This window comes from Oncorhynchus mykiss, chromosome 18 (genome assembly GCF_057628025.1).
Source record: "Oncorhynchus mykiss isolate SJ-2025 chromosome 18, ASM5762802v1, whole genome shotgun sequence".
In the NCBI taxonomy this organism is placed as follows: Eukaryota; Metazoa; Chordata; class Actinopteri; order Salmoniformes; family Salmonidae; genus Oncorhynchus; species Oncorhynchus mykiss.
In genome coordinates, this window is record NC_143039.1 from 14,263,494 (window position 1) to 14,278,969 (window position 15,476).

Sequence of the window (15,476 nt, forward strand, 5' to 3'; positions counted from 1 at the left end):
AGGCAAAACAACCATTCTGCTAATCCATAGACATTTATTGTTTTAATGATTTACCGTATTTGAGAGAACTGAAGTAGTGACAGTTGTCTGTGTAAAATAAAGGCAATACTTTGAAATGATTCATAATGTACACAGGAGCAAGACATGGTGCCCTATTCCCTATATAGTGCACTTCTTCATAGGCTCTGGCCAAAAGTAGTGCACTATGTAGGGAATAGGGTGCCATTTGGGATGTTCACCACAGTTAAAGAGCAAACACAGTACAAGCTGAAAGAGAACATTAAAATGTCTTAACAGGACACCATTCTGGTCATTGGTAAAGGAGCAGTCTGTACGGTAGACAGGGAATTGCAACAGGTTTTAGGCTTCTTTAACCAATGGTTTTTTGTAAACAATTCATTAACTGGTCATGTCCGTGTGCACTAAGCACAGGCAGTGATATAGTGGGAGTACCTCATGATTTGTGCTTCAATTGTCACAACCTTCCTCAATAACAAGTAGCCTGTTATGATTCAACTAGAATGTTCCAGTTTCACGATCACTTCATGAACAGAATTCAGGTCAGAACCAGGCTACGAATCAAGTGCCCTAAATGCATTTTCATTGACAGTTAAAACATTGTGTGACGAAGAGAAGTTCGATTAGTAACAGAATCCCTTTTTGTTCATTTTCACTAGTGTTACTCTTCCCTTGCCTTATAAAGCATGCAGAGTGGGCGGTGTTACTCTTCCCTTGCCTTATAAAGCATGCAGAGTGGGCGGAGTTACTCTTCCCTTGCCTTTTAAAGCATGCAGAGTGGGCGGGGTTACTCTTCCCTTGCCTTTTAAAGCATGCAGAGTGGGCGGTGTTACTCTTCCCTTGCCTTTTAAAGCATGCAGAGTGGGCGGTGTTACTCTTCCCTTGCCTTATAAAGCATGCAGAGTGGGCGGAGTTACTCTTCCCTTGACTTTTAAAGCATGCAGAGTGGCGGAGTCCCCGGTGTTACTCTTCCCTTGCCTTTTAAAGCATGCAGAGTGGGCGGAGTTACTCTTCCCTTGACTTTTAAAGCATGCAGAGTGGCGGAGTCCCCGGTGTTACTCTTCCCTTGCCTTTTAAAGCATGCAAAGTGGGCGGTGTTACTCTTCCCTTGCCTTTTAAAGCATGCAGAGTGGGCGGAGTCCCCAGTGTTACTCTTCCCTTGCCTTTTAAAGCATGCAGAGTGGGAGGAGTCCCCAGTGTTACTCTTCCCTTGCCTTTTAAAGCATGCAGAGTGGGAGGAGTCCCCAGTGTTACTCTTCCCTTGCCTTTTAAAGCATGCAGAATGGGAGAAGTCCCAGGTGTGTTTGTGCGGTCTTCCCGACTAAACATATTGAACGACACAGGAGGTAGCAAGACAGCACAAAGATCCGGGACTCAGGCTATACAGAGCAAGGCTTGGGTCAATTCCATTTAAATTCAGGAATACACTGATATTCCAATGCACATTTCCTTCAATGATTTTCAATGAGTAAAAAGTGTAAATTGGTTTACTTTCTGAATTGATAGGAATTTAAATAGAATTGACCCCAACCCTGAGAGAGCACATATTTTCCCCCTAAACACCATTTATCTTCAAAACGATCTGATTATAACACAGTGTTCTTTGGTCAAAACAATGAAAGAATGAACATGAATACTTTTAAACTGTAACACTTCTTTAAAAATACTGACGTCGTTTTGCTTTCTTTTCACTTGTGAACATCCCATTTAAGTAAAAATGGGGTTTCTTAACTCTTTATGATATACTTTGAGTTGTTTTAAATTCTCTAGATGAGACTGGAGTTAAAGTGGCCGTCACGGACATGTCATGTTCCACAGAAACACGGACTTAAGGAAGGTGGGTGAGATTTCAGTTATTACTGGTGTAGTTTGTGGCCACTGGCTGCATATACCCCAGGGGTTTCAAAAGGTGAGTGTTTGACGAGGCACAACAACAAAAAAAGGAACAGACAGTTGGCACAAGTATCATTAACAACATGATAAGAGTTTTAGTACAAGACAACACTACAGCACATTAAAAGGTGCGAGAACAAGATGTTTGGGCCCCCCGTGAAGAGAGAGAGAGAGTAAAGAGAGGGAGATAGTTGGGGCAGTGATGGAGGGAGTTTATGTCAGGCCAATCTCCTCCAGGACACTCCGCGGGGCTTCAGCTTCCTAAAGGAGGGAGGGAACAGACAACAGGACAGTTGAGAAGGATGAGACACTGTAGTCAGTCTGAAGATGGACCAGTTTGATTGGTTTATGGAGTGCATACAAGAAACAGGTGTTTGAAGCCTAAATGCAATGACTCGAGTAACTGCTCCAACGCCACGATTAAATAAGGCATATCAGGTAGATGTAACACTTACTTTGGCATCCTAGCAGGAGGTGAAGCACGGAGAGAGAGAGAAAAGCACTGTTTGAATACAACTGACCGCAAGACCAGCTGGTGTAAATCAGAGGAGGCTGCTGAGGGGAGGACGGCTCATAATAAATGGCTGCAATGGAGCGAATGGAAGGGTATCAAACAATGTGGGGCGGCAGGGTAGCCTAGTGGTTAGAACGTTGGGCTAATAACCGGAAGGTTGCAAGTTCAAATCCCCGAGCTGACTGTCGGTCTGCCCCTGAACAGGCAGTTAACCCACTGTTCCTAGGCCGTCATTGAAAATAAGAATTTGTTCTTAACTGACTTGCCTAGTTAAATAAAAAATAAAAAGTGTTTGATACCGTTCCACTGATTCCGCTCCAGCCATTACCACGAGCCCGTCCTCCCCAATTAAGGTGCCACCAACCTCCTGTGTTCCAAACGAGCAGTAAAGGAAAGGCATAGAATGTCCAATCCAGACATGAGTTGTGGCTTCAAAAATTGCGCTGTTAACAAGGTATTTAATCAATAATAGCTCAGACACATCAGTAGGATTGTCACATGTAGTACTGCCTGCCCACAGTACTTAGCACCTCCGAACAAGAGTGGTCACACAGCGAAGTCCTCAGCCTCGTTAAAATACTCCAAACCAGAAGATGGCAATGGATGTCTGTGTGTTGCTTTACGGTCTAGTCAATGTTAGCTAGCTGCACTAGCGTTGCAGAATGCCCCTTTTGATACTAGTCAGATGGCCACAGCAAGATATATATATTTTTTAATTCACTCTCCATAATCGCATACAGCCCATAGATAGACTTTTAGCTAGCTGGCATCATAAGCTAAATGGTTAGCATGATTCGCTAGCTAGCTAGGTAGGTAGGTAAAGGGTCTCTAGGCAGCTGCTTCGTGAAAACTGATCCATTGCGAGTTAATGACGTCACTAGCGACAGTGGCCAGATAGCTAGCTTGGTAAAGGGTCTCTAGGCAGCTGCTTCGTGAAAACTGATCCATTGCGAGTTAATGACGTCACTAGCGACAGTGGCCAGATAGCTAGCTTGGTAAAGGGTCTCTAGGCAGCTGTTTCGTGAAAACAGATCCATTGCGAGTTAATGACGTCACTAGCGACAGTGGCCAGATAGCTAGCTTGGTAAAGGGTCTCTAGGCAGCTGCTTCGTGAAAACAGATCCATTGCGAGTTAATGACGTCACTAGCGACAGTGGCCAGATAGCTAGGTTGGTAAAGGGTCTCTAGGCAGCTGCTTCGTGAAAACAGATCCATTGTGAGTTAATGACGTCACTAGCGACAGTGGCCAGATAGCTAGCTTGGTAAAGGGTCTCTAGGCAGCTGCTTCGTGAAAACAGATCCATTGCGAGTTAATGACGTCACTAGCGACAGTGGCCAGATAGCTAGGTTGGTAAAGGGTCTCTAGGCAGCTGCTTCGTGAAAACAGATCCATTGCGAGTTAATGACGTCACTAGCGACAGTGGCCAGATAGCTAGCTTGGTAAAGCATTCAGAGTTGTGAGCATGGTGCTGCACTTACCACCTCATTCGTTTCATATGATGTGTATGACCGCCAGGCCCAGTTAGTAAGCTAACAAATAGATGGGTTGATGGGTTGTTTAGCAGAGACGTGGTCGGCTTAGATTGGTATTTTGTCTGAATAAGCAGGTTTTACCACTAGCCAAGCTTGTTCTGGGAGAGCGAGATCGTTCTTATTATTGTTTTTATTAGACTGTTGACAACATGTAAACCATATTTCAATGTTTATTGAAAACGTAAATAAAAATGTTTGTCTCTCAAGCACAAAGGGTGTCCGTAACGCGCTTTGGTGACGGCATTTCACTTCCTTTGTTATAAAATACATTTTTACCAAGACAAATATGATTCTTCCTATTCTGAATCGTTCAGTGGGTTCTTCCTCTAACATATCACTAACGCTATATCGAAGAAGTCGGATATCGTAACCTAATTACATCCCATAATAAGCACCGAGCTCTGGTGACAGAACGAGATTGAACTGGTTGAAACGAGGCCCCCACTACTTCATCGTTGCCATCTGACCATCCAGAATCACCACACACAGCCTTCGGGTCCCATTGAAGAGCTCGCATCGTTTCAGTGACGTTGTTGGCCAAGCCTTGTATAAACTAGTAAACATTATCAAACCTAAAACACAAATCATCCTTCCTCAAGCACAGACTCTTCAGCTAGACGTAAAAGATAGAAAGACTGGAAAAGTACCCCCCCCCCCACCAAAGTATGATGCAGCCCTATAGTTTTAGTTGGAACAATTCTGATGAAAAGGGTGGATTAGACTGGAAAAGTACCCCCCCCCCAGTCAGATTCTCCAGTGTTTCATGCTGATGGTAGTCATGAATGAGAGCTGAATAGTGAGTGAAGCCCTCCTTATGAACAGAGGCAGTGAGAGCTCAGGCAGCCAACCCTGGGGAGGTTCCCATAGCTCAGTCATGTGGATGCAGGTAGTGAGAGCTCAGACAGCCAACCCTGGGGAGGTTCCCATAGCTCAGTCATGTGGATGCAGGCGGTAGGAGTGCCTGGAATAACAATGCCACCAACAGGCTGCCAGACGAATAACATTAGCCTAAATACAGCAGTACTATAGACACTCACTTTTAACACAAAACTAAACAAGTCAAGAATGACATATAGGAATCAGAGAGATGGAGAGAGAAAAAGGCCATAACACCAACTTATCTAGGACATAGCCCAGCGATGTCATCATAGCCCAGAGATGTCATCATAGCCCAGAGATGTCATCATTACACCAACTCATCTAGGACATAGCCCAGAGATGTCATTATTACACCAACTCATCTAGAACATAGCCCAGAGATGTCATCATTACACCAACTCATCTAGGATATAGCCCAGAGATGTCATCATTACACCAACTCATCTAGGACATAGCCCAGCGATGTCATCATAGCCCAGAGATGTCATCATAGCCCAGAGATGTCATCATTACACCAACTCATCTAGGACATAGCCCAGAGATGTCATTATTACACCAACTCATCTAGGACATAGCCCAGAGATGTCATCATTACACCAACTCATCTAGGACATAGCCCAGAGATGTCATCATTACACCAACTCATCTAGGACATAGCCCAGAGATGTCATCATTACACCAACTCATCTAGAACATAGCCCAGAGATGTCATCATAGCCCAGAGATGTCATCATAGCCCAGAGATGTCATCATAGCCCAGAGATGTCATCATAACACCAACTCATCTAGGACATAGCCCAGAGATGTCATCATTACACCATCTCATCTAGGACATAGCCCAGAGATGTCATCATAGCCCAGAGATGTCATCATTACACCAACTCATCTAGGACATAGCCCACATACCTCCTGCAGCAGGTCTGCCTGCTCTATAGCCTTCAGTACGTTCTTCTTGGAGGTCAGGGTTAGTGTTGGGGTCAGATGTTAGGGGTCAGTGAGGAGTCTTACCTCCTGCAGCAGGTCTGCCTGCTCTATAGCCTTCAGTACGTTCTTCTTGGAGGACAGGGTTAGTGTTGGGGTCAGATGTTAGGGGTCAGTGAGGAGTCTTACCTCCTGCAGCAGGTCTGCCTGCTCTATAGCCTTCAGTACGTTCTTCTTGGAGGTCTCCTGAGCCTCTCCTCCTAGCAGGAACTCATCCAGGATGAAGTAGGCCTTCTCAAAGTTAAAGATGATGTCCAGCTCACACACCTGACATGGAGACAGACACAGACACCAAAAGGGAACACATTGGAATATTATTTTTCCTAGTCCAACATATTTACTCCAAATGGTAAACCCATTTGAACAGCTCCATTAGACACAGGAACAACCAGACCCTGTTCCAATAACAACATGTATACTTCTTCCCCGTCTAACAGATCTGATCATTTGGATAGGCGTTAAGCAATGGTGCTTTAACATAATGGCCACTGTCATGATCACCAACAGAACCACTGAGAGTACAGTATGGCCACTGTCATGATCACCAACAGGACCACTGAGAGTACAGTATGGCCACTGTCATGATCACCAACAGGACCACTGAGAGTACAGTATGGCCACTGTCATGATCACCAACAGGACCACTGAGAGAACAGTATGGCCACTGTCATGATCACCAACAGGGCCACTGAGAGAACAGTATGGCCACTGTCATGATCACCAACAGGGCCACTGAGAGAACAGTATGGCCACTGTCATGATCACCAACAGGACCACTGAGAGAACAGTATGGCCACTGTCATGATCACCAACAGGACCACTGAGAGTACAGTATGGCCACTGTCATGATCACCAACAGGACCACTGAGAGAACAGTATGGCCACTGTCATGATCACCAACAGGGCCACTGAGAGAACAGTATGGCCACTGTCATGATCACCAACAGGACCACTGAGAGAACAGTATGGCCACTGTCATGATCACCAACAGGACCACTGAGAGAACAGTATGGCCACTGTCATGATCACCAACAGGACCACTGAGAGAACAGTATGGCCACTGTCATGATCACCAACAGGGCCACTGAGAGAACAGTATGGCCACTGTCATGATTACCAACAGGACCACTGAGAGAACAGTATGGCCACTGTCATGATCACCAACAGGACCACTGAGAGAACAGTATGGCAACTGTCATGATCACCAACAGGACCACTGAGAGAACAGTATGGCCACTGTCATGATCACCAACAGGACCACTGAGAGAACAGTATGGCCACTGTCATGATCACCAACAGGACCACTGAGAGAACAGTATGCCCACTGTCATGATTACCAACAGGGCCACTGAGAGAACAGTATGGCCACTGTCATGATCACCAACAGGGCCACTGAGAGAACAGTATGGCCACTGTCATGATTACCAACAGGGCCACTGAGAGAACAGTATGGCCACTGTCATGATCACCAACAGGGCCACTGAGAGAACAGTATGGCCACTGTCATGATCACCAACAGGACCACTGAGAGAACAGTATGGCAACTGTCATGAACACAGATAACAATATGGCCACTGTCATGTACACCAACAGGACCACAGAGAACAATATGGCCACTGTCATGAACACCATCAGGACCACTGAGAGAACAGTATGGCCACTGTCATAAACACAGATAACAATATGGCCACTGTCATAAACAATATGGCCACTGTCATGATCACCAACAGGACCACTGAGAGAACAGTATGCCCACTGTCATGATTACCAACAGGGCCACTGAGAGAACAGTATGGCCACTGTCATGATCACCAACAGGGCCACTGAGAGAACAGTATGGCCACTGTCATAAACACAGATAACAATATGGCCACTGTCATGTACACCAACAGGACCACAGAGAACAATATGGCCACTGTCATGAACACCATCAGGACCACTGAGAGAACAGTATGGCCACTGTCATAAACACAGATAACAATATGGCCACTGTCATAAACAATATGGCCACTGTCATGAACACCAACACGACCACAGAACACTATGGCCACTGTCATGAACACCAACAGGACCACTGAGAGAACAGTATGGCAACTGTCATGAACACAGAGAACAATATGGCCACTGTCATGAACACCAACAGGACCACTGAGAGAACAGTATGGCAACTATCATGAACACCAACAGGACCACTGAGAGAACAGTATGGCAACTATCATGAACACCAACAGGACCACTGAGAGAACAGTAGCTGTGTGAAATATGAAGACTCACACTGCCAAAGTACTTATCCAGCAGCTCTACGTATCTGTGGATGATCTCCAGCGTGATGAGCTCATTGTCTTGATCTTCCACCGCACAGCAGAAATACAGGCTGGCGTATCTGGAAGACAGGATAACACAGGGATAAACAACAGAAATACAGACTGGAAGACAGGATAACACAGGGATAAACAACAGAAATACAGACTGGAAGACAGGATAACACAGGGATAAACAACAGAAATACAGACTGGAAGACAGGATAACACAGGGATAAACAACAGAAATACAGACTGGAAGACAGGATAACACAGGGATAAACAACAGAAATACAGACTGGAAGACAGGATAACACAGGGATAAACAACAGAAATACAGACTGGAAGACAGGATAACACAGGGATAAACAACAGAAATACAGACTGGAAGACAGGATAACACAGGGATAAACAACAGAAATACAGACTGGAAGACAGGATAACACAGGGATAAACAACAGAAATACAGACTGGAAGACAGGATAACACAGGGATAAACAACAGAAATACAGACTGGAAGACAGGATAACACAGGGATAAACAACAGAAATACAGACTGGAAGACAGGATAACACAGGGATAAACAACAGAAATACAGACTGGTGTATCTGGATAACAGGATAACACAGGGATAAACAACAGAAATACAGACTGGAAGACAGGATAACACAGGGATAAACAACAGAAATACAGACTGGAAGACAGGATAACACAGGGATAAACAACAGAAATACAGACTGGAGTATCTGGAGGACAGGATAACACAGGGATAAACAACAGAAATACAGACAGGATAACAGGATAACACAGGGATAAACAACAGAAATACAGACAGGATAACAGGATAACACAGGGATAAACAACAGAAATACAGACAGGATAACAGGATAACACAGGGATAAACAACAGAAATACAGACTGGTGTATCTGGAGGACAGGACAACACAGGGATAAACAACAGAAATACAGACTGGAGGACAGGATAACACAGGGATAAACAACAGAAATACAGACTGGAGGACAGGATAACACAGGGATAAACAACAGAAATACAGACTGGAAGACAGGATAACACAGGGATAAACAACAGAAATACAGACTGGAAGACAGGATAACACAGGGATAAACAACAGAAATACAGACTGGAGGACAGGATAACACAGGGATAAACAACAGAAATACAGACTGGATGACAGGATAACACAGGGATAAACAACAGAAATACAGACTGGAGGACAGGATAACACAGGGATAAACAACATAAATACAGACTGGAAGACAGGATAACACAGGGATAAACAACAGAAATACAGACTGGAAGACAGGATAACACAGGAATAAACAACAGAAATACAGACTGGAAGACAGGATAACACAGGGATAAACAACAGAAATACAGACTGGAAGACAGGATAACACAGGGATAAACAACAGAAATACAGACTGGAAGACAGGATAACACAGGGACAAACAACAGAAATACAGACTGGAGGACAGGATAACACAGGGATAAACAACAGAAATACAGACTGGAAGACAGGATAACACAGGGACAAACAACAGAAATACAGACTGGAAGACAGGATAACACAGGGATAAACAACAGAAATACAGACTGGAAGACAGGATAGCACAGGGATAAACAACAGAAATACAGACTGGAGTATCTGGAGGACAGGATAACACAGTGATAAACAACAGAAATACAGACTGGAGGACAGGATAACACAGGGATAAACAACAGAAATACAGACTGGAAGACAGGATAACACAGGGATAAACAACAGAAATACAGACTGGTGTATCTGGAGGACAGGATAACACAAGGATAAACAACAGAAATACAGACTGGAGGACAGGATAACACAGGGATAAACAACAGAAATACAGACTGGAAGACAGGATAACACAGGGATAAACAACAGAAATACAGACTGGAAGACAGGATAACACAGGAATAAACAACAGAAATACAGACTGGAAGACAGGATAACACAGGGATAAACAACAGAAATACAGACTGGAGGACAGGATAACACAGGGATAAACAACAGAAATACAGACAGGATAACACAGGGATAAACAACAGAAATACAGACTGGTGTATCTGGAAGACAGGATAACACAGGGATAAACAACAGAAATACAGGCTGGAAGACAGGATAACACAGGGATAAGGAGCAGAAATACAGACTGGTGTATCTGGAGGACAGGATAACACAGGGATAAACAACAGAAATACAGACTGGAGGACAGGATAACACAGGGATAAACAACAGAAATACAGACTGGAAGACAGGATAACACAGGGATAAACAACAGAAATACAGACAGGATAACAGGATAACACAGGGATAAACAGCAGAAATACAGACAGGATAGCAGGATAACACAGGGATAAACAACAGAAATACAGACTGGAGGACAGGATAACACAGTGATAAACAACAAAGGCACTAACCTTGGGCCACATTCTGACAAACATACTTTCGTTCAGCAGGGATAATAATGAATAACAAAAGCATCAGATGGCCTTCACCATTCTGAGAATGAGTGCTGTAACAAAATGGCCCCCTGACTGAAAACAAAACTGTAAGGGTGCCTCCCTTGCAGCAAAGTCTTATTGAAAACCAACCTTCTAAACCTTGGCACAAGTGTAGTGGTTTGAGACTATACTACAATTTAGTTGTCAAAACTGCCAATTTCAGGAAGTAAAAACTTTAACAAAGATTGTGAAATTCCCTTCCTGAATTGACCTCAACACTATCAGATGGAGTCCACATTTCCCTTGTCTGTCTGTCTTGTAGATGATATTAAGGTCCCTCCACTCCAGGAAGGAGCTCATCATTTCCCACCATTAACGCTCTTGTCTGTCTGTCTGTCTTGTAGATGATATTAAGGTCCCTCCACTCCAGGAAGGAGCTCATCATTTCCCACCATTAACGCCCCTGTCTGTCTGTCTGTCTGTCTTGTAGATGATATTAAGGTCCCTCCACTCCAGGAAGGAGCTCATCATTTCCCACCATTAACGCCCCTGTCTGTCTGTCTGTCTTGTAGATGATATTAAGGTCCCTCCACTCCAGGAAGGAGCTCATAATTTCCCACCATTAACGCCCCTGTCTGTCTGTCTTGTAGATGATATTAAGGTCCCTCCACTCCAGGAAGGAGCTCATCATTTCCCACCATTAACGCCCATGTCTGTCTGTCTGTCTGTCTTGTAGATTATATTAAGGTCCCTCCACTCCAGGAAGGAGCTCATCATTTCCCACCATTAACGCCCCTGTCTGTCTGTCTGTCTTGTAGATGATATTAAGGTCCCTCCACTCCAGGAAGGAGCTCATCATTTCCCACCATTAACGCCCCTGTCTGTCTGTCTTGTAGATGATATTAAGGTCCCTCCACTCCAGGAAGGAGCTCATCATTTCCCACCATTAACGCCCATGTCTGTCTGTCTGTCTGTCTTGTAGATTATATTAAGGTCCCTCCACTCCAGGAAGGAGCTCATCATTTCCCACCATTAACACCCTTGTCTGTCTGTCTTGTAGATGATATTAAGGTCCCTCCACTCCAGGAAGGAGCTCATCATTTCCCACCATTAACGCCCATGTCTGTCTGTCTGTCTGTCTTGTAGATGATATTAAGGTCCCTCCACTCCAGGAAGGAGCACATCATTTCCCACCATTAACACCCTTGTCTGTCTGTCTTGTAGATGATATTAAGGTCCCTCCACTCCAGGAAGGAGCACATCATTTCCCACCATTAACACCCTCGTCTGTCTGTCTTGTAGATGATATTAAGGTCCCTCCACTCCAGGAAGGAGCTCATCATTTCCCACCATTAACACCCTCGTCTGTCTGTCTTGTAGATGATATTAAGGTCCCTCCACTCCAGGAAGGAGCTCATCATTTCCCACCATTAACGCCCCTGTCTGTCTGTCTGTCTGTCTTGTAGATGATATTAAGGTCCCTCCACTCCAGGAAGGAGCTCATCATTTCCCACCATTAACGCCCCTGTCTGTCTGTCTGTCTTGTAGATGATATTAAGGTCCCTCCACTCCAGGAAGGAGCTCATAATTTCCCACCATTAACGCCCCTGTCTGTCTGTCTTGTAGATGATATTAAGGTCCCTCCACTCCAGGAAGGAGCTCATCATTTCCCACCATTAACGCCCATGTCTGTCTGTCTGTCTGTCTTGTAGATTATATTAAGGTCCCTCCACTCCAGGAAGGAGCTCATCATTTCCCACCATTAACGCCCCTGTCTGTCTGTCTGTCTTGTAGATGATATTAAGGTCCCTCCACTCCAGGAAGGAGCTCATCATTTCCCACCATTAACGCCCCTGTCTGTCTGTCTTGTAGATGATATTAAGGTCCCTCCACTCCAGGAAGGAGCTCATCATTTCCCACCATTAACGCCCATGTCTGTCTGTCTGTCTGTCTTGTAGATTATATTAAGGTCCCTCCACTCCAGGAAGGAGCTCATCATTTCCCACCATTAACACCCTTGTCTGTCTGTCTTGTAGATGATATTAAGGTCCCTCCACTCCAGGAAGGAGCTCATCATTTCCCACCATTAACGCCCATGTCTGTCTGTCTGTCTGTCTTGTAGATGATATTAAGGTCCCTCCACTCCAGGAAGGAGCACATCATTTCCCACCATTAACACCCTTGTCTGTCTGTCTTGTAGATGATATTAAGGTCCCTCCACTCCAGGAAGGAGCACATCATTTCCCACCATTAACACCCTCGTCTGTCTGTCTTGTAGATGATATTAAGGTCCCTCCACTCCAGGAAGGAGCTCATCATTTCCCACCATTAACACCCTCGTCTGTCTGTCTTGTAGATGATATTAAGGTCCCTCCACTCCAGGAAGGAGCTCATCATTTCCCACCATTAACACCCTTGTCTGTCTGTCTGTCTGTCTGTCTTGTAGATGATATTAAGGTCCCTCCACTCCAGGAAGGAGCTCATCATTTCCCACCATTAACACCCTCGTCTGTCTGTCTGTCTGTCTGTCTTGTAGATGATATTAAGGTCCCTCCACTCCAGGAAGGAGCTCATCATTTCCCACCATTAACACCCTTGTATGTCTGTCTTGTAGATGATTAAGGTCCCTCCACTCCAGGAAGGAGCTCATCATTTCCCACCATTAACACCCTCGTCTGTCTGTCTGTCTGTCTGTCTGTCTTGTAGATGATATTAAGGTCCCTCCACTCCAGGAAGGAGCTCATCATTTCCCACCATTAACACCCTTGTCTGTCTGTCTGTCTTGTAGATGATATTAAGGTCCCTCCACTCCAGGAAGGAGCTCATCATTTCCCACCATTAACACCCTTGTCTGTCTGTCTGTCTGTCTTGTAGATGATATTAAGGTCCCTCCACTCCAGGAAGGAGCACATCATTTCCCACCATTAACACCCTCGTCTGTCTGTCTGTCTGTCTCTGACCTCTTGTAGACGATCTTGAGGTCCCTCCACTCCAGGAAGGAACACATCTTGGGCTTACGGGCTAGAATGGTCTGGACCAGGTCCCTGGAGATCTTCTTCCTCTCTTTGTCTGACAGGGGAACATACCACTTCTGCAGCCGCAGCTTACCCTGCCGACTGAACAGCAGCATGAACTGCATCTGGTGGGAGGGAGGAGAAGAGGACAGAGGAGAGGAGAACGAATGAGAGGAGGGTAGAGGAGAGGACAGGGGGGAGAACAGAGGAGGGAGGGGGATGGGGTGGAGAGGAGAGGAGGGAGAGGGGATGGGGCGAGGAGAGAAAGGGAGAATGATAGGGGACAGAGGAGAGGGAAGGAGGAAGGTGAGAGGAGGATAGAGGAGAGGACAGGGGGAAGGACAGAGGAGGGAGGGGGATGGGGTGGAGAGGAGGGAGAGGAGAGAAAGGGAGAATGATAGAGATATGAGAGGAGACAAGGATCAATACAAGTGTAACAGAGGTGGTTCGGTGGGCTTTAGCTCATCGGGATGATTCCGTCTTCAGGCACACAAGAGACTTGAACCCAGGCTGTTCAGTAAAGTGATACAATACAGAGGCACGGTGAGGGTGTATGTTGGAGCAAGGAGGTAAAGTAGCCAAACATAAATGGTAGTTTGCTTACATAGCTAGTGAAAGGTCTTCTCCATAGTCAAGACCTCATATGGTCTTCTCTGTCTAACTATCTAGCCAACTGAGGATTTGCCTATCAAAACACAGACATTTCCCAGTCATATAACTAGTTAGCCTAGTTGTTGTTAGTTATGTAGCTTATGGCCCTCAGTATATCCATCAAATTTGAGTGTAAAGCTAGCTCAGAGATGGGTGGCTAGCGCTAGCAGCTAACATGCACAGTAAGGATGTCTAGCTAGCTACTTTTTCAATGGCTTTTTGTGGACATGATCAGAAGCACAGGACGCTTTTTCGTTCAACATGTGCAATTGCAACGACTGGCCAAACAAATAAGGAGGTAAAACGTACCTTTATCTTGATTGTTGACTCAAAAACACTATGAATTGCAGATTCAAATCTATCCAACAGAAATGTGCAGTCCACCCAGTGAAGTCGAGCGTTCAGCGGGGATGCAGTTAGATCTATTTTGATTGGTTAACACATCTACTGTCCGGATTTTTGATTGGCTTAAAAATTCCGTTATTCCAGCCCTTGTTTACTATGCCTGCAGAATGTAAATGGACAAGGTGGGGTCGCACTGGTATCAATCAAAGTCTTCTGAAAATATGAAAATATTAGATTGAACAGAATGATGCCGAGGTGATACAAAGACCACACGAAGTAAAAGAGAAAGCAAAGCCAAAAACAAATCAGGCACCCTTTGTTGGTTTAAATCTAGATCTATGTTATGTTAAAAAAAAAAAAAAAAACAGATTCTAACAATAATTCATATATGTAATAACCAACTCATCTTCTCTACGTTGGCTGCTCTAGCGCCCCCTTTATGGCGACTGTATACCGGACATTCTGTCCACATCAGGAAGAGGAGAGGCACATTGAGAGACCGAGAGAGGAGCAGTAATCTGTTACATGTGAAGGAATGGTGTATGTTGAGCTAAAAACACCTCTGCGACGTGAAGTATTCGGTAATATTTTGACATTGATGCTACTGCGCTGGAGCAACTAGGAGTTTTATGAAATGCGTTGAATGAATGTGGAATTGTTAGCTGCTACTGCAAAGCTGTCAACAGCGAAATTTATGCATTGCACAATAACTGATGGGTTCAAGGTAGGTGACTTTCTATACACAGTAATGTTATTTGATTACAGCATACTGCAGTACTTTTACTATTGCGAACGCTTCAAATGTAGTCAGGACCCACGACTACTGTACCCTACTATAAATAATCCTGCTCTAACTACCTGCC

General features: G+C 44.8%; 2 protein-coding genes across 10 annotated transcripts in view; one reads left to right on the plus strand and one right to left on the minus strand.

Moving 5' to 3' along the window:
• Positions 1-14: 14 nt before the first annotated feature.
• Positions 15-15,026, minus strand: LOC118936565 (AP-1 complex subunit sigma-2). Its single transcript, XM_036951557.2, has 5 exons — positions 14,578-15,026; positions 13,564-13,742; positions 8,093-8,201; positions 5,948-6,085; positions 15-2,172 (listed from the first exon to the last, which is right to left on the minus strand). The coding sequence occupies exons 2-5, from the start codon at positions 13,740-13,742 to the stop codon at positions 2,125-2,127; spliced, it is 474 nt and encodes a 157-aa protein (XP_036807452.1). The 5' UTR covers positions 14,578-15,026; the 3' UTR covers positions 15-2,124.
• phka2 (phosphorylase kinase, alpha 2 (liver)) overlaps positions 14,776-15,476 on the plus strand; it is a 63,674-nt gene continuing 62,973 nt past the window's right edge. For 5 of the 9 annotated variants that reach the window (XR_016488275.1, XR_016488276.1, XM_090207230.1 and 2 more), the window contains exon 1: positions 14,778-15,337. The gene's annotated coding sequence lies outside the window, so the exon portion shown is untranslated. Of the gene's footprint in view, positions 15,338-15,476 lie in introns of all 9 variants that reach the window. The other 4 variants (XM_090207234.1, XM_090207235.1, XM_090207236.1 and 1 more) reach the window with 2 other exon arrangements.

What these genes read in the sequence shown, in the direction of transcription:
- LOC118936565 (XM_036951557.2), bottom strand. Translation starts at nt 13,742, where the DNA reads ATGCAGTTCATGCTGCTGTTCAGTCGGCAGGGTAAGCTGCGGCTGCAG. An exon ending in CTCAAGATCGTCTACAAGAG is followed by an intron (nt 8,202 to 13,563) that starts GTCAGAGACAGA and finishes CCTGTCTTCCAG; the next exon opens with ATACGCCAGCCTGTATTTCT. An exon ending in TGGATAAGTACTTTGGCAGT is followed by an intron (nt 6,086 to 8,092) that starts GTGAGTCTTCAT and finishes TCTCCATGTCAG; the next exon opens with GTGTGTGAGCTGGACATCAT.